Source organism: Dromaius novaehollandiae, chromosome 1 (assembly GCF_036370855.1).
Source record: "Dromaius novaehollandiae isolate bDroNov1 chromosome 1, bDroNov1.hap1, whole genome shotgun sequence".
NCBI lineage: Eukaryota > Metazoa > Chordata > Aves > Casuariiformes > Dromaiidae > Dromaius > Dromaius novaehollandiae.
In genome coordinates this window covers 149016371-149038599 of record NC_088098.1, presented here as the reverse complement: position 1 = coordinate 149038599, position 22229 = coordinate 149016371, and the positions used below count along the sequence as shown (strand labels likewise).

The 22229-nt window shown below is 45.3% G+C and overlaps 1 protein-coding gene across 1 annotated transcript in view; it reads left to right on the top strand.

Moving 5' to 3' along the window:
• The first annotated feature begins 5289 nt into the window (after positions 1-5289).
• LONRF2 (LON peptidase N-terminal domain and ring finger 2) overlaps positions 5290-22229 on the top strand; it is a 36736-nt gene continuing 19796 nt past the window's right edge. The window contains exon 1 of the mRNA XM_026103216.2: positions 5290-6158. Within this exon, the coding sequence (XP_025959001.2) occupies positions 5414-6158 (745 nt within the window). The 5' untranslated portion in view covers positions 5290-5413. The remainder of the gene's footprint in view (positions 6159-22229) is intronic.

The following is a 22229-nucleotide window of genomic DNA, read 5'->3' as shown; positions in this document are numbered from 1 at the left end:
GTGTAAGTTGACCCATTTTCACCATATATTTGCTTCTAGACCCCACTCCTCTTTGGTGGGCAAACTGACCCCATGGGTCCAGAGGTGGAGATCGGCATGCACGAGAGCGTCCCGCTCCAAGCCTGTGCATGCCAAAAGTCCTGCTGCTGCCAGCAGCAGAGAGAAATCGAGACCTTGTTACTTCATCAGAAATAACAAGAAAATACCTGTGATATCCTGAAAATCCAAGAATGTGTGTGACTTACCAAAGGAGTCTGAAAAAATCCCTAACCCTGTACTAGGAAATAACAAAGCAACTCATATGAAAGAGACCTTGCTGAAACGAGCTAACCATCTCTGCAGCTGCATGTGCTGGGACACCGGCGTCTCCCCAAACCACCGTGCACTGCCAGTGGTGTCATCCTGCCGTGTAACTCTCTAATTAGAAAATGGGCGCTTATCTCGGAGTGAGGAGCCTCTTGCTCCGCACAGCAGCTATTTGAAGGGCATCCAGTAGTACACTTTAACTAATTGGTTCCTTTTGCATCATAGGATGTGTTAATGATTTGTTGGACAATTATCAATCTGCTTAATCTCCAATCTGCCCGTGCAGGATGTAGTTAAGAATAGTATCTTTTGTACATGATACACGTGTCATGCTGAAAGGACAAGATATGTCTCCCAGGTTGAGATGTTGCAAGGAAGCATGAAAACCTCAGAAATCTCTTGGCTCCTGTGATTCACAGCAGCTAGACTGCTGTATTACACATCTTCCAGGGGGGAAAAAAGTCTTCATTAAAAAAATGTTGAACGTTTACCAATAGATTCTAGCTAGCACCTTTTTCATCTTGGTACTACACCCTTCCTATAAAAATAGTATTTCTGAAAAAATGGAAATTACTGTTCTTTCACTTTCAGTTGGTGGTCTTGCTTTAATGAACCCCTTTCCATTACAGATTATTTATACACTATTTTCTTGTTATACTCCGGACAGATGATCTCACCTATTTTTAATATGTTATTAATAGTAGTTCTCATTATAAAAGCTAGCTCATAAGTGTGCTACCTTTAAACATCATGAGATGGAATTCTTCATCTTTGGTGTTTATCACAGGTTTTCTTTAAAAAAAGAGCACTTACACTATTTCAGCTGGGGCAAATTCATTAAATTGACAAAGAATTTTAATAAAAATAATCATATAGTGACCTTTTCTTTTGAAAGCCAGAAAGCATGTTATAAATAAGGCAGTGATTAAAGGAAGAAAAAAGCAGTTGAGTGCCAGCTGGAAGAACTGGGTTCTGCACTCTGCTGCAGATTTTCTTTGTGCCACAGCGTAAGTCGTTTAAATCACGTTTTGGGAGAGGGATCACTAATTGTATAGCTCTCATTTTCAGAGTGCCCAAGCTGAGACCCGGACTCTGAATGAACTCTTAGCATTTGTATTCAATTACAGCTCAGCCAAAGGAAGTTGTGCTTGTGAAATATCCTGCATACCTGAAAAATCACGTTCTGACAATTCATGCACTAAATATCTCAAATGGAGTGCCTCAGATACTAATGTGAGGCCACTTTGGACTTAATTCATCTGTATGTCATCTTCCCATCTGTAAATGGGTGTAATATTATTCCTTTTGCCTCAGCTCTTGTTGGAAATGTAAGTGTGTATTTGTGAAATATTCAAATGCTGAATTTCATAGCAAAGGACATGAGGAAATTTATAATTCTGCCATTGAAATGAAGTATGAATAATATAAATTAAAAGGTATGTGGGACTGCACAGTAACCAGTGAGAATAAGGTATTGTTTAGATGCTCTTTAAATGAGTACCTTCTGTTCTGAAAGAGGTCCGAGTCCTATAGAAAATAGTAGGTGATTAATTTAAAAATGTATCAGGCACATGCATTAAGGATACAAATTAAATTGGCATTGTGCTGTTTCCTATTTTTGGTACGTTTGACTTTGCAACTTCAGTTGAACATTTTAATGCAGTACATGTGTGTGCCTGTGCACTGATGATATATTATCATTCTTTTCTAATTAACTTATCCCAGAACAATAAAAGGCATATTTCCTCCACAAGAACAAAAAAACATACTGGAGTTTAACAGTTCAGTTTAACAGTCTTGGAATAGAAATGTGGTAGAGGAATTAAAAATGCCCCTCAAATATGTAAATGGTGTAATTCCAAAGTTGCTTCCGCTTCTCCGTTCCCCTTCCATCTTTAAGTAAAATTCTCTCCTGGGGCAAAATCTTAGGAAAGCTGGGCCTCAGGCAGAAGTTGAAGATTAGGCTACAAAATCAAAGGAAACCTAGTTTCAACTTTAAAGTGTTTAATAGTGACCCAGTGGAGAAAGCATCTGTAATTCTCCCCTTGGAAAGCAGAGGGACTTCTGCAACTGCATATAGCTTGATATAGCATTATGAGGCCAATCCTAAATGGAAACACACTACTAAGAGGAAAAATCATACTGCTAACGGGGAGCACCTCTAACAACCTGCCACCACAGTGGCTGATTTTGGCTAAGGGTCTTTTTTAAGATGATGAAGCCGGTAGAAGCTTTGCCATGGATTTGACAAGTACAGGAGGAGCTCCTTGTTCTCCCACAGTAGGCAGTGTTTTTATCCTATAGAATAGCTATAGCCTTTCTTTTAATTACAATTATAAATTAACTTAGGTGTTACAGTCAGCTTTCAGATGCTTTATGAGAAACCCATTCTGTTTTCGGACTGTAGCAATCGGCCACTTTTAGCTCATCCTAGAAAAAGCCATGAGCCACATGACCATGTCATGGGGTGCTGCTTTCAGACCTTCTGGCAGGATTTTCCTATGTCACGTTCTCTGACCTCGGATGAATAACCAGGGCATGCTACCAATAATTTCAGTGAGAATAATGTAAGTACAGATTAACAGTTTTACTTTAGCTCCTTTCCCTTGTTTTTGCTGTTAGGGTATCATTCTTTCCTGCGAAGTATTAATAGGCACCTACATCCTTGTTTTATACTGAGCCCTCAATCTTAGCAGTCACAGATATTCCTCCATAGCTCTTCAGCTAATAGCAGCTTATTTTGCTGTCATCTTTCTCTTATTACATCACATTTGTCTCAACAGACTGTCAGTTTAGTCCCTTCTGACAAACCAAAGCACCAGCCTCTGTAATAACCTCTATAGCAAGAAGAAATTCACTCTGAGGCTGATACGGAAGGAAAAAGTACTAAATGAATGGCTTCTATTTGGGACATTTATGCAGCCCCCTGCAAAATTTTGCTCTTGGGCTCAATGAATTCTTACTGATGTTGCAAAAGGGAACTGTAGCTTTGTTTTTCAGACATGGAAACGGCAGCTATTAAGGAGAGGCTACAGATACTAGACCAGGGTAATGCCATTTCTAGACATATAAATGAACTGTGTTCTTGGGCAGGAAAACCTGAGAAAGAGAACACAGCCGTCAAAATAGGCATCAAGGATAAGAGAGACCCTGGTGACCAGCTAGTCTGTACTTGGCGGGGGGGAGGGAAGGTAAGGAAAAAGATATCATGCTGAGTCAGCTTAAATTGGAGCAAGATAATTTTGTTCTCTTGCAAATAGATGTCTCCAACAAAATAGGGGCTGCATACCAAGAGACTATTGATCGTGTTGCTAAATAAAGTAGCGGCCTCACTTAGTGAAAGGTTCTTCTAGAAGCATGTGCTAAGTGTTGATGAGAAAAGACCTGCAGCCCTCCCAGCACGTCCTCACAGTACGACAGGGAGCATAGCAGCAAATTAAATGAATGACTGGTACTGTTCAATTCTGCCACCTGAGACGGTGCCCACCAGGGCAGCCGCCCTCTGTCAGCACTGATGACCTTGCGGCTCAGGCGAAGGACTGTCACGGAGCAACCCCAAGACACGTGGGGAAAAGCAGCGTGGCAGAACGGAGTAGCCTGCTCCCTCATTTAGCAGCAAAGCAAGGAGGGCTGCCAGGAAGTTTGCAGCAGAAGAGCTTTACGGATAGGGGGGCGGGAGAAGAATAATCAGCAAAAACGCAGTCCCTTCTCGTCGGGATCCCGGGAAGCAGAGGGTCCCTCCGGGGGTGGCTCAAGCGGCGAGTGCACACCTCCGTCATCCTTCCACGTTCCTGCGTCAGGTCCTGGACGAAGAGTACAACCCCGCAGAAACAGCCACGCCACTGGTGCTCTGCACTTTGTGCATAACGTCCCCGGCTGACCGTGATCAAATGGCACCGGGATTCAGTCCTGTAGTAGTTCCTAGTGAAAAATTCAAGAAGGGGAATGATGAAACAGCAAAAGGCTGCTGAGGTCAGCTTTTGCATAGAAACCTTGAGCCAGGGAGGGTGGTGTGAGCGCTCAGACCAGTGAGCATAGCTCAGAGCACCAATCATTAGAAACAGTGACAGTGAAATATGGGCACATTATGGAAGCAGTGGCACTGAAGACAGACCAAAAGCAGAAGCAGTGGGGCAGGCCAGCACTGCCAGGCTGTCTTGGGGGGTTTGGGGCCTAGCGAGAGAAAAGCAAATACTGAATACTCTCCATTGTCCACTCCTGGTCCAAAAATTGACCGAAAATTGGTACCTCTTCACCAGACTGATATGCTCTCCGCGCCTCTGAATAGTTTGTTTACAGCAGCATCTAAAATAAACATTGCCTACTTTTTTTCTTTTTTTTTTACTCCTGTTAGTCCTGCGGAGCAAGTTGGATTCCTTTCTGACTCACGCATGATTAACCAACTTCCAGCTGCATTATCTTTATTGTTGCTGCTGATGCACAAGCCAGCGCTCAGCATGACTTTCAGATCCCAAGCTGAGTTGGCAGGGCTGCTGCTTACAGAAAAGGATTTTTTCTGAGAGTTGTGCGGTTTAAAAAAAAAATAGAAAAAAGAGAGACAGAGAGCGAGAACACGTGCTTGCTTTCCGGGGAACCAGCGAGAGCCACATCCACAACAAAACCAGGAGGCAGAGGCAGGCGGGGGGCGCCAGCCGGGGCCGCGCAGCCCCGCGAAAGGGAAGGAAGAGGCGGCGGTGGCGGCCGCACAGCGGAAACCCGCCCCCTCCCGCGGCCGCGGGCAGCCGCCGCCGGCCGGGCCGCGCACACGTGCGGCCCCGGCACCTGCCCCGGCGCCGCGCCGGGCGGGCAGAGCGGGGTGGCGGGCGGGGGCAGTTACACAACCGCCCGCCCCTTACATAAGCCGGGAGCGGGGCCGCGGGGGCGGTGCGCCGCCGCTGCTGGGCTCGTCCCGCCCCGCCCCGCCCGAAGAGGCTCCGCGGCCCCCGCCCCTCTCCTTCCCTCCGAGCGGGAGCTACCTCCCCGCTGCAGCGCGGCGGCCCGCCCCCTTCCCCTTCCCTGCCGTCCCCTCCCAGGAAGGAGCCGGAGCCGGAGTCGGCGCCGCCGCGGGCCCGGCATGGAGTAGGGCGGCCCGGGCCGGCGGCGCGGCATGGAGCTGGGCCCGGGGCCGTGCGCGCTGCCCCCCGCCGGCGCGGCGGCCGGGCCCTGCGCCGAGATGCTGCAGGTGGCCGAGGAGGCCTTCCGCGGCGGCAACTTCGAGCTGGCGGCCGAGATCTACGGCTCGGAGCTGGCGGAGCTGCCGCAGCCCGAGCGCGGCCTGTGCCTGCGCCGCGCCGACGCGCTGGCGCGGGCCGGCCGCATGGCCGAGGCGCTGGACGCCTACAGCGCGGCGGCGCGGCTGGCGCGGCTGCGGCCCGAGGAGCTGCGGGAGCTGGCCGAGAGCTTCGCCCTCAGCATCCGCGACAAGGAGCTGCGCCTGCCGCCGCGGGGGCCCGCCGGCAGCGGCGGCGGCGGGTCCGAGGGCGACGGGCTGGGCGACCCGGCGTGCTGCCGCCCGCCGGAGCTGTTCGCCTGCCCGCTGTGCCGGCGGCTGCTGTGCGAGCCGGTGACCCTGCACTGCGGGCACACCCACTGCCGCCGCTGCGCCCAGCCCGGCGACTGCGGCCGCTGCCACCGGCCCCGCCGCGCCGCCGCCGAGCCCGCGGGCCCCGCCGCCGCCGCCCCGCCGCCGCCGGGCGCCTGCCCGCGGGTGAACGTGGTGCTGGGGCACCTGCTGCAGAAGTGGTTCGGCGCCGAGAGCCGCGCGCGGCGGCTGCGCGCCGAGGGCGACGCGCTGCGGGAGCGGCAGGAGCCGGCGGCCGCGCTGGACAAGTACAACGAGGCCCTGGAGGCGGGTGAGCGCGGCGCGGGTCGGCGCGCCCCTTCTCCCGCTGCGCGCCCTGCTCCGCTTGCTGCTTTTTCCCTCTCGAGGGGGCGGGCGGAGGGGGAGAAGAAACGAAGAACAAAGGGGAAGATGCAGGAAAAACGCTTCCCCCACCCCCTCCTGCCGCCGCCCCGGCGCTGGAGGCTGTGCCGTACCTAGGGCTGTCCCGGGGGCTCGTGTGAATGAAGGGTTTTGTCGGTTTTCTGTGTGTGTGTGTGTTTTTTTTTTAATTTGTTTTTTTCCGCGATGCGTGGCAGGAGAGGTTATACTGGAGCGAGGGAAGTTAGAGTGCTAAGTTTTGAGAATGAATCCTGTGCGTGGTGTGTGTCTTTTTTTTTTTTTTTTTTTTTTTTTTTTTTTTTTGGAGCGAATTGCTATTTTTTGCCTCGCTGTTATTTTCGTGCTCGCTCAGAAGGTGTCTTGCGTTTAGCTGCCTGCAGTTGATGACTCATTATGCAGTATTTCTAGAAAATCCTCGTTCATATTTGTGGGGAAACCATCTTTTAGTAAAGAATACGCTGTAGTATTCCTGCTAAGCCTTGCCATGACTGCATGGAAGAAACTGGTTTGTGGATCGGATTCGCGAGCCTTGAGCCACACTGCGCTTTCAGCAAAGTGCAGCTGTGGGGAATACTTCCCTTAAAGCAATAAAATATGAATAGGTAGAGAGGATCTGCACTGCATAGGATAAAAGAAAATCTCTGAATATTCAGAATAATTCTGCCTTCCCGGTTGTGGAGACTGCCTGTGTTTTAAGTACCTGTTTGGATGAGCAGGCATGCAATACTTCATGTGCAAAGTATTCCCTTAAAAAGTCTGGGCTTGAACAGAAGTGGCATGGGAAGTCTGCCTTCCCCCTGCTCTTTCAAACCGATGGCAGGCTTAGTTTGTCAAAACCAGATTGTTTTCAGTCTCTGTGCTAAGTAGTAGGCGGATTCTGTTCACTCTGTTGTAGCCTTATAGTATGCTTGTGTGTGCGTGTGCGCGCATCCTTTTCTGTTTGCTTTTCAAAGCAGTGGGGGTGGTACAGCACAATGAGTGTCTAAAATGCCTGAAGAGGCAGAGAGCTATGAATAGCCAGAATCCCAGCAAATCCCCTGGGACCTGCCGTTCCTCCAGTCTGACCGTGATAGATAACTGGTTTAATTGGGGGGGGGGGGAGGAAAGCCTCCCTAGCATTAATGGAGACAAAAATTTTGCAGCTAAATCTTTTCTCCTATAAATAGATACAAAAAAGAAATTATATTTCTTCCATAGTGGAAGAGCTTCTTTTCTACTTTGAATAAAACTACTGTCCTCATTCCTGGCTTTTCATCTAGGAACAAATGACTGTGAAAAATTCTCATTGTTTCCTGTCTGTTACGGACAGAAATGAACCATTATTGCTAGTCCCTGACACGGTTTCATTTTTCGTCATGGTTGCATTGCGTGATATAGATCAGGATACAGATCCTGTATTTCTCTGCAGGAGTTCTGTATAGTGCATCATGTGGCTCAGCTTGCAGTTGATGCTGGCCAGAGAAACTGTTAGTTCTGCTCTTTACTTCGCTTTTATTGTCAGACATGACAAGTTTTCAGTTGTACTCAAGTCTCTGTAAAACTACTATACGGTTTAGCCAAAGTAATCTCTGTTAAAGTAGGGCAGGACGGAGAGCTCAAGCAAGAAGGTGAAGCAGAGGGAGGAGAGAGGCTTGATGTAGGTCGCTGTTGGTTGCAGTGACTTTTCAAGTAAGGCAGTCTCAAAAAATTTGGGTCCAGGGTCCCATTGCTGAGGAAATGGCATCTAATAAATGAAATAAGTAACTGTTTGGTATGACTGTTCGAGAATTGTTTGGGAGTGTTACATGTGCTAACACTCAAGGATGCACACAGCAGCTGTGATAGCGGTGTGCTTTCTGCTGCTTTGCATGGAGGTAAAAAGAGTTAGAAGGACTTAAATTATGCTTGTGCCTTTCTCTCACAGCCTGTCCTACCCTTCTCCTATCTCTGTAGCATGTAACTCCAGTCACGGCTGCTGAACTTCAGGGTCTTGAGATCACTCCCTCATGGTGTCCCCATTTCAGTCTTCTGTGACCGTAGAGTATGCTGGGACCTAGTCAGAAACTCCTCGCTCTGGAAAAGAGGCTAAAATTGCTTAATGTGACTCTTCCCCCCCTCCCCCCCCCCCCCCCCCCGCCCCAAGTTAAAAATAATAGCAGGTATCTGTCTAGCTTTTGAAATCCTAAAACCATAGGCTGACAACATGTTGTAACTTCCTGGTAGCAGATCCAAATTCTTGTTGCTGAAGGGCAGACAACTCCAAATGTTGACTTTTTTTTTATTGTTTCATGTGTACTGCTTGTGATTTCTCACAGTTCAAACCGCTGTCAGAGTGTGATGTTCGTTTAAATTTTTACCATGTGCTCATCAGGTACTACCTTTTGGCTAGCTAGTGTTTTTGTCGTTGCTTTCCAGCCAAGTATCACAATAAATAGGAGGGGAAAAAAGAAGAAAAACATGACTATTTTCTTCCTGTTCAGTTACCTCTTAAATATTAGCATATGGGCAACTCAAAATGCTTATGAGCCAATACCAGATATTTAAGGCCTTTAATTTATGAGAGAAGCCCCTGCCTCCCCCCCGCCCTTCCAAATGTGTGTGTATTACTACTAAGATAAGGGTGTGTGTATTTTCTCATTTAAGAAAGCGAAGCAGAGAGCTGAAAGGCATGTGAACAGATTGATTATACAATTGTTGTATAAAGTTAGCAAAAACTTCAGGCTTGGAAGGAGGTATGGTTCAGTGGGATTTTTGCTTGTGTTTCTTGTTAAGGACTTTCCCCACCACATCTGCTACAAGTGGCTTTGTATGACTGCTGCTGTAATATTAAAACGTGTTTTCCAGTTAGCGATCAGTTCTCTTGTATTCTGGTTGGTGACATTTTGTCTTTTTAATTCCTGAGGTGCTTCAGTGCTTGAAGTCTGCTACAAGCTGACTAAATTATAAAAGGCTCCTTTCATGTAGCCTTTTTCTTTCCAGTAAAATTTGGAGTATCTGCTGCTTAATTTCAGATCTAAAGAGGCCTGTATGCCTTGAGGTTGTCAGTTTTTTCCAGGTGTACTAGTTAGTCTTGTAAAAGGTTACTTCGACCTATAAATCTGCTCATCCTATGTCATTAAACCATCAAATCTGCAGTGCCACCACTGCTCCACTCTACTATGAGTCATATATATATATATATATATATTTTTTTTTTAATTCAGTTCTACTGTTTGATCCTTCTAGTCCTCTTAAGGTGCCAGCAGCTTGATCTCTGCTGTTTTAAATAAAGTCACTTGCTGCTTTGCTGTCATAGACATTGCAATAAATTCCCCATTATGGCAAGGTATCTAATTACCACAACTTCAAAGCAAATGCGTGTGAGGCTGCTTGAAAGGAAGCATTTTTTCCGGCTGGATTACTTTTTCTGCCAAGCTTTACACTCTTCAGTTGTTATAATATCAAGTATTGTCCAAATCTCTCTTCCATGACTGTTTGCCACACGCACGAAGTTCTGAGAGGAGGGATGCTGGAGGTGGGCTTCTCTATCCCATCCCTGAATTTATTCTTCAGTTTCTTAAAATGGAGGACTGGTCTTCTGATTACATGAACAGTTCAATTAAAATATACTTATCATATGTGTATGTATGAATACACACACATATGTATATGCACACACATAAATATATATATATATATTTTCTTAACACAATACAAAACTCTTAGGAGCTGTTGTCACAAGTATTCTCTGAGGCCAGTGAAGGTCCTAGGTGCTGGTTCCTGCCCCTGCAGCATATCCTGCGGGTGCCTGGTGGTAGATATTTTCTGCTCTCGCCCACTATGTGAGATGAAGGTGCTCTGTGTGTGGAGAGGCTATGTCTGTGTATCTGAATTCACAGACCCGTTAAGCTAGATGCCTGAAGCTGAGGGAACCAGATTTCAGTAACAAACTAACACATGTATTTTGAGAATGCGCCTTTAGGATTGTGATTTTTCTAGAAAGCTATTCCCAATTAGAGGTTGCAGGTGGCTGTTGCTTAATGGGGAAAGTCCTACTCGTTAGCTTCTCTAAGTGAAATGTATAGCATTATAGGGCTAAAGACTGTATGGGGTGGGGGGGAAGAAAAGCAAAGTTCGGTCTTGGGGAGCGATATACTAAAAAAGAATATTCTGTCGTGTGCGGGCCAAGTGGGAGCATATTGTACATTTCAAGCTAGTCTGTTGGTTTTAAAATTAGATTCTGTATAGATCTGAAGGAGTCTGAGCTCTTCTTGGGGTGAGAGTGCACTAGTAAGCAAATAAACATGTGAAAATATAAGGGGAATTGGGTACTGGTGACTCATTCCTTCAGCTGCTGTTTCTCTGCGCCTCTTTTCATATTGAGACAGTCTATTAGCATCCTGTGCCTTTCCTGTAAATAAGCCTGAAAATGCCTGCTCAGAGAGAAGAAAGCCCAGCAGTGCAGTCATCACCGGGTTTTTTGTTGTTTTTCTAACAGGGCTGTTTTCTGAGCAGAATTAACAATTAATTCTTCCGTGGTCTCCTCAGCTTGCGTGTAGCTCTGCTGCGGAAATTTCCCTGCCCAGAAGTGCCATTCAGCCTGCTGCGCGCGTGTGACCCTAATCCCGTAAGAGCTGCTTCGTGCAGAATTGCGTAGGGATGCATGAAGTCCCGTGGCGTAATTAAGCCGGCGCTCGCTCGGCACACAGCGCAGGCTCCGTACCAAGAGAGCGCGCCTGCTCGCAGAACAGCCATGCACGTAGTAGCTGGACATCGGTGCGCCCCGTGCCAGAACACATCGTTTCTGTCTGCAGCACGTTGGCTGTGCTATGTAATTACCAACTACTATAAAGTCTTCCTTTATAGGCTGCCAAACATAAAAAGTGTCACTGTCTCTGGAGATCAATAAAGTCTCAGAGCACTCCCTCAGAATAGCTGTTTTTATTTCTGATATACCCACAGATGGACTCTCTTCTTTTTTTTTTCCTGCTTCTTCTCACCCCCACGTTGCCACGCAGCCCCCTTTTTTTTCTTTTCTCCTAGACTTTTTTTTTCCTTCTTCACACAGTGGTGTGGAAGTGAAAGGGAGTATGGTATAGGGTTTGCATGTGGCTGTTGGGAGTTTGAGCGTGCTGTGCTAGCCTAAGCAGAAATAGGTTTTTCCTTGCAGGGGAGATAGCTGGTGGATGCAACTGCTCAAAATTGCCCAGTGTCTTTTTTTCCCCAGGGGCTCTCAATAAGACACTGGAAGATAAAATTCTCTCTGATACTGCTGAGATTTAAAAACACGGTTGGCAATGAGGATGGACAGGTGCATGAGGGTGGAGGAGCATGCCTTTCCTCCTAAGCCCTCTATCCGTCAGAAGTGGAGATCCACGTAAAGGACTGTGCAGGAAAAGGGGCCAAAGTGAGGAGGTGCGTTTATCTGTGCTCAGCATCCCACCAGGGAAGAAACGGTGTTGCCCTTGGTGTAGCAGCTGAGTGCTGGTGGTGCTCCTTGTGCGTCTCTCGTGGTGGGGAGCCCTGTGCCCCCTGCCCCTCCCCAGGGCTTCTTTGGGGTACCACCAGAAACATCAAGTACAGGCTTTCTACAGCATTGGTGGAAAGAGGAGGATCTGCCTCCCTTGGCCAAACCTCAGGGGGAGAGGTTTCTCCCTTCTTATTCTAGTAGCGGTTCACCATAAATTGGCCTGATCCAGAAGGAAATTTAGTATGGCCACTCAGCAGTGATTTGTTTTGTGGTAAAGCAGTTCATGGGCACTTATCCGGCGCCTTCTAAATTCTCTCTTACTATGAATTCAGTTAAGTGGGGGCGGGGGAAGGCCAGGAGGCAGAAGAAAAGAGCCATAAAAGAAGAAAAACAGGCACGCATCAGGCCAAAATACATCTTGCAGGCATAGCCTTTGAGGACAGCAGTTGAGGGCTGTTTTCCACTCACCTTTCTCCTGCCTGGTACTGTTTCCCATGGTGTGCTGGTGGCTCGCCAGCTCAGCATCGCTGTAGCCCTACCCCTGTGTATGTGGCAAGGGGTACACATGCCACCTCTGTGCTGCTGTGCGGTGGCCACCACCAGAGCCCTGAGCAGCAGGTGACTTTCTGGCCATGCTGCTGGAGACTGCTGCAATGCCAAGGGGGCCCTTTCTGCCTCAGCATTGAGTATCTGCAGGCCACCTATGGCCCTCTTGTCCTATTTTATTTCATCTGGTCTAAATATATGGTTGTTTGTGTCATGGTACATTCACATTCAGTTCTGTTGCTCCTAGTGTGCTGGCTAGGTAGGTGGTAGTTCATGTGCTTGGTTTTTCTTCGTTCTCTTCTCCCCCCACCCTCCCTTAGTTTCACAGCAGAGTAAAGGATGAACATCTGCACTCGCTAACGCTGGATCACAAACTAAATGTGTTGAGAAAATGCAGGTTCCGGAGCCCAAACTTAGCTTGCTAAATAATTGGCATGTTCCAAAATTCAGGTTTAATGTAAGGTTTCCCTTTTCAAAGTGTGAGGGTCTGTTAACAGAACTGCTGTCCTCTGCTGTTGCTCGTGCCCAACTGAGTAGGGTAGGTGTTGTTTTACATCAGTGGCTGTTAAATGGGGAAAAATAGTGTTACAAATAGAAAATAAGTGTGTCCTGCTCTGTCTTTAGATCTTCCATACTGGCCCTCAGATAGTTAAAGCTACAGTCTTTCTTACTTTAAGCGATGTTTTAGTGCAAGTGGATTCAAGAGCAACAGCTGCTGATTTTCCTGCCATTTGAATGCCAAGTTGTGGGGGCATACTGCTTTTGGGTGAGCGTGACATAGGTAAACTTTCAGCAAAGCATTCTCGGGTTTGGGCTAAGTACTTCCACTGACAAGTTAAAATAGCTATGGGTAAGTGTTCTGCTGTGTCCGAAAAATTATTTGCTGGGGTGTTTTCCTTCCAAGTCTGCTCCCGAGTTGTTCCAGATAAGGGGGGGAAAAAGAGGAACGCAGTTTCTCCATCAGCTGGTAGTGCTGTCACCTGTTTCCGGGGAAGGGACACTCTCCACCTGGTGCTATTGTACTGCAGAATTGGCGGGATGAAAGATCTTCCTGTTTTAGTCATGGGCCAAGGTCAGGAGAAGCAAAGAAGCTACCAAGTCTGTCTGCAAGGGGAAGCTGCTGAACTCTTGCTAGAAAGCTGTGCTTAAATATTTCATAAAGATGACTGATGAACATACACATTTTATTTATGTTGTCGTTTACTTAGGGCCTGTGCTCCTTAGGGGTGCACTTACCTTGCACTGATGAGTCGTTGTTCGAAGAAAACCTCTAGAGGTGTCCCAGAGCACCTACCGCTGAATTGTGTGTGTTAGTCCACCCTACTGGCCTCTTCTTTTTCGGACTCTGTTTCTAGAGGGTTGGTGTCAGAAGATAGGTGGACTGTCTTTTTCTGATGCAGTAGAGAAGAGGTTGACTTAGTCTTCCTTCCTCAGTTTCCAGTTGTAAAGAATTAAGTCTGTTGGTTTTGTACTAGCCCTTTAAAAACACACAAACAAACAAAACCCCTCACAGACAGCTGTCATGAGTGTTGGGATGGCAAATTCAGCTGTTTTAGTAACTGATCAAAGGAATATTTAATTTTTCAGCTACTAAATAAAAATGACTTCTAAATGAGGAATGAGGGGTACTCCTTATGTGGTAACTCACAGAAGGGGACAAAACATATTAACTCCCAGAACAAAAACTTTGACTGTAATTTTTTTATTATTACGATTTTTAAACCAAATAATGCATGTCTGAATAGCACATGCTACAAAAAATAGGTGCCTTTTTCTTAGAGGATTTGTGCTAGTCAAGAAACTTGCTCATCTTCTGTAACAGTATCTCTTGGAATTTGTTTTTGCTGTTTCACATGTGTAGAAAAAAATGTGTAAATAGTGGAGGGGGAATTAAGGTTTCCTAGAGACTGTTGCAGTAGTGTGAGTGTTATTTTTACATAACATATTTTGCAAACTTCTGTTCCGTTTATTCTTTTCTTTAACCAAGCTAGTGCTTTAAAAAAACAGTAGTAAATACTTCACATATGACACTACTGGAAATGTGCAGAGTACTTAGGAGCAGGAGCTCATATTACTCTCGATTTGTAAAGAGCTTAAAATTTAAAACTCTGATCCCGCTGTTGGGGCTCTGAAACTTTTTTGGCTCTCAGTTGGTTCTGTGGGAGGCAGGGGCTTTGCGGGGTGGCCAGTCTAAGAGCGTGCGAGTCACACGTGGACGTGCTGGTGGATGGACAGTAGATCCACCCTGGGCAGGACGGGAGGCACTGTGCAGTACAGTAAACCATCTTTGGGTTTTGGGGGGATTTTTCTTGTTTTGTTTGCTTGTCTTTTTTTTTTTTTTTTTTTTTTTTTTTTTTTCTTTTAAGGAGTTAACATTGCTTATGTGACTTAGTTATGTACAAGTTAAGACAGAAGGTTTTTTTTTTTTCCTGTCTTGAGTGTGTCATCTAGATGTAATCTCCTATTAGTAATTGAACTACTTCAGAAAATTCCTCAAGCTTTCTCTTAGATAGACAGAGTTCCTTCTCTAGGATTGCTGAAGTCTCTTCAAACAGCGTATTCTCTTTTTATTTTGCTGCAATAAACTATAGCAGAATGTCTTTTGCTTTTGGAAGAAGACATTTATAGAACTGACTCTGACTTACTAATCTGAAAATTAGTGGGATACTCCACCACTCCTTTTTTTACTTTATGGAAGTTTCCTTTAAGGAATCAGTAATGTCTGAGGGCAAAAGCAATAGGGTGGTAGCTGAGAAGCAAGTAGGCCTTTTCTACAACTCATTGCAAGAAGGGTAAATTAGAAGTCAGAAATTCCAGGTTGAAATAAGCTTGAACTGGAAAAAGGGAAGGTTATAGAGACATGAAGAGTAACTGATAGAAATGTAGTTTATTTATTGATCACAACAAGAATGGCAACTGGATTACCCTGTGTAAAATCATACTATGATAGTGTATCTAGCTGTAAATTGGCATTGGTAGCTGTGATAGTGGCGGATCTAGTGGCTGGTTATGCTTGGCTGTGAAGCACAAGCTGCTGTGGAGTATTCTTGCGATCAGAGATTCATGTGCACGTAGCACAGCTGCCCACCCATCTGGGGTGTCTGGGTCATGCTCGTGCATTTTGAACATCAGTGCAGGTTTCAACGCTCTTGTTTTGAAGCTTGCTTATTGTTGTTTCCGTACTTTGGTCCACAGGCTTCTTGTTTTGGGATGGTTTCAGTACCTGCTATTTAGCAAGATACCCTAGTTCTAATATAATATAAAATATTTAGCTGTATGCTAGAACGTTCTTGAATTGAGGGCTTTTGGTATCACTTAATTGGTTTGTAAAGAAAGGTTGTCTTTGGTTTTACAGTGGTGGAACTGCAGACAAAACATAGGTTAATGTAATTAGTCTGACATGCCTTTGCCTCATTAGGCTAGAGGTATATATAATCTGAAAGTAAGGGCATGAAGTTCGCTGTACTTTCCTCATAGCAGCTTTTCTTCCGGGTAGTACACAGCATCTCTTACACTGTTTGTCTTGAGTAATCATGGGAGCAGTGATTAGCTGTGCTTAGCAGTGATGACAGTCCAGCTTTAAGTAATATACTGAGCTTCCTAGGTGAGGACCTATTCAGTGAGCCTGAAATAAAACCACTGGGAATCTGAAGCATTTTGCAAGCACACACAAAAATGTGTATTTTTAAGTCTGGACTTTTCTCTATCTGTAAAGCAAAATACAAATACAGTACTCTTTTGGAACAGCAAAATACAAAGAACAGAGGCCCAGGGAGAAGCTAATTTGGTCTAAAAATTGTATATTCTTAAGAATAATCAGGCTCATCTGTCACCTGTGTTTGTTTCTTTGGTCGAAGTGATCGTACAAGGGAGTTTCTTGTGATGTCTCCCTTTCCCCAAGACAAGAAGGTATCTAGGTAAGCGTGCTAAAGGAGAGGAAGTGAGAGGGTGGGTGTCCTGGGGTTTTGGGGGTCACGGGGAGAGAGGGGGCTGCAGCTTCAGTTCTGCCACTGAGGTGATGACAATAATTCAGTTGTCTACCCCAGTATAAATTGGTCTCTGCCCTTTCCCCTCAGCTCACTTTCAGAGGTGAAATCCAAATCTTGCATGAACCAGCAGTGTAGCTTCCCAGTGCGAATGAGTCATGCCAGAACACACTGGTGGCAACGAAGTCCATTTCCACATATAGGTGAAGAGAAAATGTTGGTTTGGGGTTGCTTGTGGAATTTATAGTGGATGCTTCCGTTCACTGACCGCAATTGCCTTCTCAAATACTGTCAGTCAATTATTTGCCTTATAGAGATGAAGATAAATACTTCATATCTATATGAAGATTAAAAAAAAAAAACAAAAAACCTCTTCACAGCTTTATGGGAGACAAAATCTGTAGGAGGAGGTTTTTATTTCATTACACCTGCTGTGGGTAGCACAGAATGTGCAAGAGGAAATAGACTTTCAGATGTATAAACCCAGTGTTACTGCAGTTTTATGACACAGGCTCCGTATAGAGGATCGCTCCTTATTCAAGTTGTAGTCTATGTGAAGAATGTGTAAACCAGTATACCGCTTACATCTGGCTGTAGTGCTCACACGGTGGAAGTAGGTGTTTGTGGCACCATCATGCCGCGAAACAATGTGCTTATTCTTAACAGCAGCAGACGGTTATGTAAGGGATTAATCTTACTTCACTGAGCTGTGTAACCTTGAGCGTGTTGTGGGAATGTACGCGTGTGTTAGACAGATTCACAGACAGCTGGCTGGGAAGCACTTGACGTTGTCCCATCTGATCCTGTGTGGAGTTGTATTCTGCCTCCGTGAGCCTTCTCCTGTTACGAGTTTTTTTAAGGTGTTGCTGAACCTCCTGTGCCTATCCAGAACTTTAAGTGTATTCACCTGCAGAGTGCTATTTCCAGGCGTCCACCTCCTAATAATAGTTAAAGCTTATTTTATAGGAAAGACAGGACTGGAAGAATGGATTTACGGAGAAAGAAGTGGATTGCCTGGATTCCGTGTGCCCTAAGACTTCTTGCACACTTTATCTGGAGGCCTCAGGTTTTTTTCACCTGCTGTAAGGCTGTCAGTGATTTAAATGCAAGGAGAAATATCCATGAGATTCAGAAAGCATTTTTTAAATCCAATTTTAATGTAGGCTGAGAGTAAGTGAAAAAACATGGGCTTGCTGATTGCAGGTATGCATCATGTTCATGATCCCTCTCCATCAGTTTTGTGAAAGTGAATTCGTTCTTCATCTTTGCTGTAGAATGAAGTTTTAGTCTAATGTCCTGAATGTGTTTACTAATTCTATTAATTGTCTTATCAAGCATCCTCCTTCCACTGAGTTAATTAACCAGATCTTGCTACTTCCTCACTGAACTGAAAATAGATGTTTCATTGTTTTTCAAATTTATGAAAAGGCCTTCAGTACTTAATTGTTCAGAATTGAATGCATAATATAACAAAGTAAGCTGAACTTCTCTGTAGTGATAGAAGTTTCTTTGAAATGTGTGGTAGCTTTGCCTGTAAAATTCTGAACAAGTTGACTCTTGGCAAAAAAGACTCAAACGTATTTTTGTGATATTGTTTATGCTCATGCAGTTAAGAAATATAATTAGGATTGAAGTGGTTTTGAAGAAAGCATGCTCTTCTAGGAAGAAGTGAGAGATAAGAAGGATTAGGGAGTTATACCAACTTTACATTTGTTCTTTCTGTGTCGAATTCCTGGAAAAAAATCTCAGTAGTAACTTATTACAGTAAAACTTTTATCATAATCTGCATTCTATTTGGGGCATTCTGCACGTAAGCCATATTTGCTCTAATTGTCTTTTTGGCACAAGGAGATTCTGGGGAATCCTGTTCCTCTGCCAGCATCCCTAACTCAGAGTACCGTTTTTTTAAATCTTGAATGCTTGAACATATCTGGAAAACTCATTTTGGGTTTTAGGTTTTTCATAAGGAAAACTACATTCTAATGAACATCTGCAAATGAGTACAAAGGTGGTTTGAGCAGAGCTCAGGTTAATTTACTAGGAGGGGTAGAAAGTCAACACGTTTGGAAAATCTGAGCTGAGCCAGCTGTTCCCTCTTTGAAGAAGCTGGTGTTGGCAGTCCAGGTAGGCTCTTCTGGTTTGGGAGCGCCCGGGATGCGGAGAGCGCTTGAGTCCCTCGGCACAGGGTGCTGCTTAGGCCAGGGGTTTGTCTCATGCTGTGGGATTAAGGCTTGGAGTTGGGAAGTCTTGTGAAAAGGTTCCCAGGACCTGTGGCTCAGAGGAAATCTCTGTGGCATGGCTGCCTGGAGCCACAGATCCTGGGAGCCTCTGCAGTGGATCCATGATGCTGACAAGAACATAAATTTTACTGTGCAGCTGCAGGCTCCCAGAAGACTTTGATTCAGGAAATGCCATCTGCTGGTATTGTAAAAACCATAGAATTTTCTACGCCTTTTCTTTTTCTTTTTTTTCACTTGGTCTGAAATAAGAAGTCATTTCATAAAAGAATTTTTTTTTTCTTTCAACTGCAGAAGAAATAAGGAGTGCATAATTTTAAAATAAACTATTGCTTATTGTGAACTTCTAATAATAACTTGATGCTCTTTTTAATATACTAGTGTCTAGCAGCATCCATGAACTCTGTCTGTCTTCACGCCCTCTCCATCTAGCTTATGAGACTAATTTATTCCCCCAACAAATGAGGTAGAGTAGAACAACTTGATAGTGTGTTACTTCGAGGCTCCCTGTAGGTATTTAAGCTGTAGCTGAGTGTTCTGTTTTTTCTTCCCACTTTCACACATAGCCACAAGTAAGTTGGAGGCAGTGACAGGGCACCAGCTGATGCCACAGACACAGCTCTTTTTGGTGCCAGTCACACTGATGAATAATATGATGTTTCAATCCAAGTTTCTGAAATCATATAGCTCAGGAATTTTTTTTTTTTCTGGCTTTTCATGTGGTGTCAGTAGCTCACAACTAGTAGTTTCCAGCATATAACCGCATAGGAAAACGCTGCTGCAAGCCTGCCTTCCTCTGGCGAGGGTGTGGTGAGTCACCGAGCACCTTGCTGAGCCTGGCAGAAGGTACCAGGCTGGCTGCAGTCCCCGACCGGGGCCGGCAGTGGGGCAGCGCATGGGTGCCTGAGCCTGCGGTGGTGGGACGTGCCGCAGGGTGAGCCTGTGTGGAGGAACTTGGGCACAGCTCCAGCACCTGAGTCTTGTCTAGCCACTTAATCTCCCTATAGAAAACCAGTTGTTCTGTACTCTCATAAATATTGTTCTCTTTAGCAAAGCTGGAAACCTGGATTTGGGGTTTGGTGTGGGATTTTTTTTTTCCCCCCTTCATTTTTTTCCTCTCTGTCTGGGTTAACTAAACATTCCTAGCCAGTTATTCATTAAAATGGGCCACACCTTATGTTCTCTGATTGAGATTCGGTGAACAGAAATACAAGCCCTGAATAAATGTAGGGTTTTTTTTCTGGTTTGCCTTGATTTTTTTTTTTTTGAGTTGCTTGTTGTTTTCCCTACATGCTATGAGAGCCTTTTGTACTTTGCTTCTGGAAGACTTGCAGCCTTTGCAACACAGTTGTGCTTTGCAGTGGCTTTTCTATTTAAAACAAACTTTTGTGGTTGGAGACAAGATCACAAAAAAAAAAAAACGCCCAGTGAAGCCGTTCTCTTTCTGAGTCTGCTGAATGTATGAAGCACAGAGAATTGTGTACAGAAAAACACTAGGAAATGTCAACATGGCTAAAATGTCAGTAGTGTAATAGTGAACAGAAGCAGGAAGCTAGCTTGCCTGCCCAGTTATCTTGCACTGCTTCCTTTACCTTTGTGGTGCCAAAAAATACCCCACCCAGTATTCTGCCTAGCTGCTGAAACATCTATCCCTGCTGACCACATTTACCCTCTGACAATATGCTTTGCACAAATACCTTTCTGCAGATACAATGATGGAAATACAGGCAGAGTATGCATTGTCTATCAACAGAAGACACATGCTATTTAAAGGATCGTTAAAATGACTAATTTTATATTTGAGCATCTACTAAAAGGAGAAAAAGAATTTGCCTCTGAAGGTCTTAGGCTAATTGTTTTCAATTTAATTTAACTTGCAGCCCTCTTAAAAATTAGCAGTTAGAAGAGTGGAAGACTTCAGCAGTCTACATGTGTAATATTAAAAAAGAGCACGATGTGGACTAGCTTTTCCTAACCGCGTGTTGCCAACTTCCTTATTTTAGGTGTAGTTATGGCTTTCACTGTCAGGGACCCGTGGGGCAACATCAGTGCTGGTCTGTCATACCGCAATTAGTAAATCTGGCATAAATCCATGCTACGGCCAAAAAGGCAGCAGTCCTTGCTTGTTTCTTTTTCCTCCCTCGTGCTAGCACTCACGTTTGCGTGATTGTACAGTGAACCAGTTGAGGGGAAACTGATCCTCTTAAACCTTTTTGTTTATTTGTTTTTATTGGATTAGCTTTCAGTCAATTGATTCTTTGGTTTGGTTCGCTGCGCAGCGATGCAAACTTGGTTTGCGGCACGAGCGCTAGCATCAGCTCAAGGGACAGGAGGAAATGGGAAGCTGAAGTAGTCTTGGGCCATCCTTCCTCTTGAATTTAATGAGCAGTGGCATTTGTATCAGCTGTATGCTCATTCTGTGTGTGCGTATGCACTTTTGTGTGTGCACAGGATTCATATGGGTAATGTGCTCTTCTTGAGGATATTTAGGATGCTTGTGCAGAAATAGGGCACAAACAGTGAAGCCAAAGCGCCCTGGAGGCAGCAGGAAGGTTATGAAGACAGGATCCTGTGTAGGGACATACAGAAGGTGACGCTTGTAAGATAAGTCTTGGAGAGTTAGCTTGGAGGTGACATTTATAATTTGTAGGAATGAGGCAGTATGCCTCTCAAGATACCTTGGAGTCTTTTTAAAGTATAAGTCCTAGTTATGACAATTTTAACCTGCCCACGTTTGGGTGGGAGTTACTGCACTTAGCTTCCACTGCCTGGTAGCCAGCTTCATGCTCCTGGAAGCTATTTCCAGGCACGTGAAGGTCAAGATCAACCAAGGGTGAATCATGCCTGACCAGCCCCATTCCCTGCTAAGATGAAATGACTGCCCCGGCAGATGAGGGAGAGCATTGTTTGTGGTTTACCTTGACCTTAGCAAGGCTGTTGGCGGGGTCCTCCGCAGCACCCAAATAGCTAAACTGGGGAGGTGCCAGCTGGTTGGTGAAGTGGATGGGCTGTGAGGCACATGGGGCAGTGGTTAATGGCCTGAAGGCTGCTGGGTGGATGGTTCCCAGAGGTATCACTCAGATGTTCATAATGGGACTGGTGCTGGTTAACATCTTATTAACAACCTTGATGAGAGAGCAGAGTGCACTGTGAGCACTTTGGGTGGGATGTGAAACTGGGAGGGGGGAGGAAGCTGTTGGTGTGCTGGAGGGCAGGGCTGCCTTTCAGATGGACAGCCTGGGGGCATGGGCTGGCGAATGTTGTCCAGTTCAGCAAAGGAAAGTGGAAGTCCTGCGCCTGGGGCAGAATAACCCCATGCCACAGGATGGGCTGGGCAGCCACTGGCTAGAAGGAGCTTTGCTGAAAGGGCCTGGGAGTTGCTGGTGAATGACAAGCTGAATGTGAATCAGCCTAAATTATTCTCTAGTTCTGCAAAATTTTATGGCAGAGCTAAAATTCCATCTTAGAATGCATTATAGAGACCTTACGAAAGGACTGAATAATAGTATCTGAAATGCTTATAACCCATATAAACTGAAAGTGGTTGACGAATGAGTGGGTGCTAAGGTAACAATGGCAGTGATCATCGGAGATTTGCTTGCCCTGAGGAGGGCAAGATACTCTGGTGGCAAGTGGATATAAAATTTGAAGACTGTGTGCATTTTTTTTGATGAGGGGCTTCTGGGATGTAATTTAGCTGAGTCCTATGTTGGGGATTCCTCCGTATGCCATTTTATTTTAAGTAAAGTTAACACTGGAGGGAGAAAAAAACTCAGGGCTGCTTT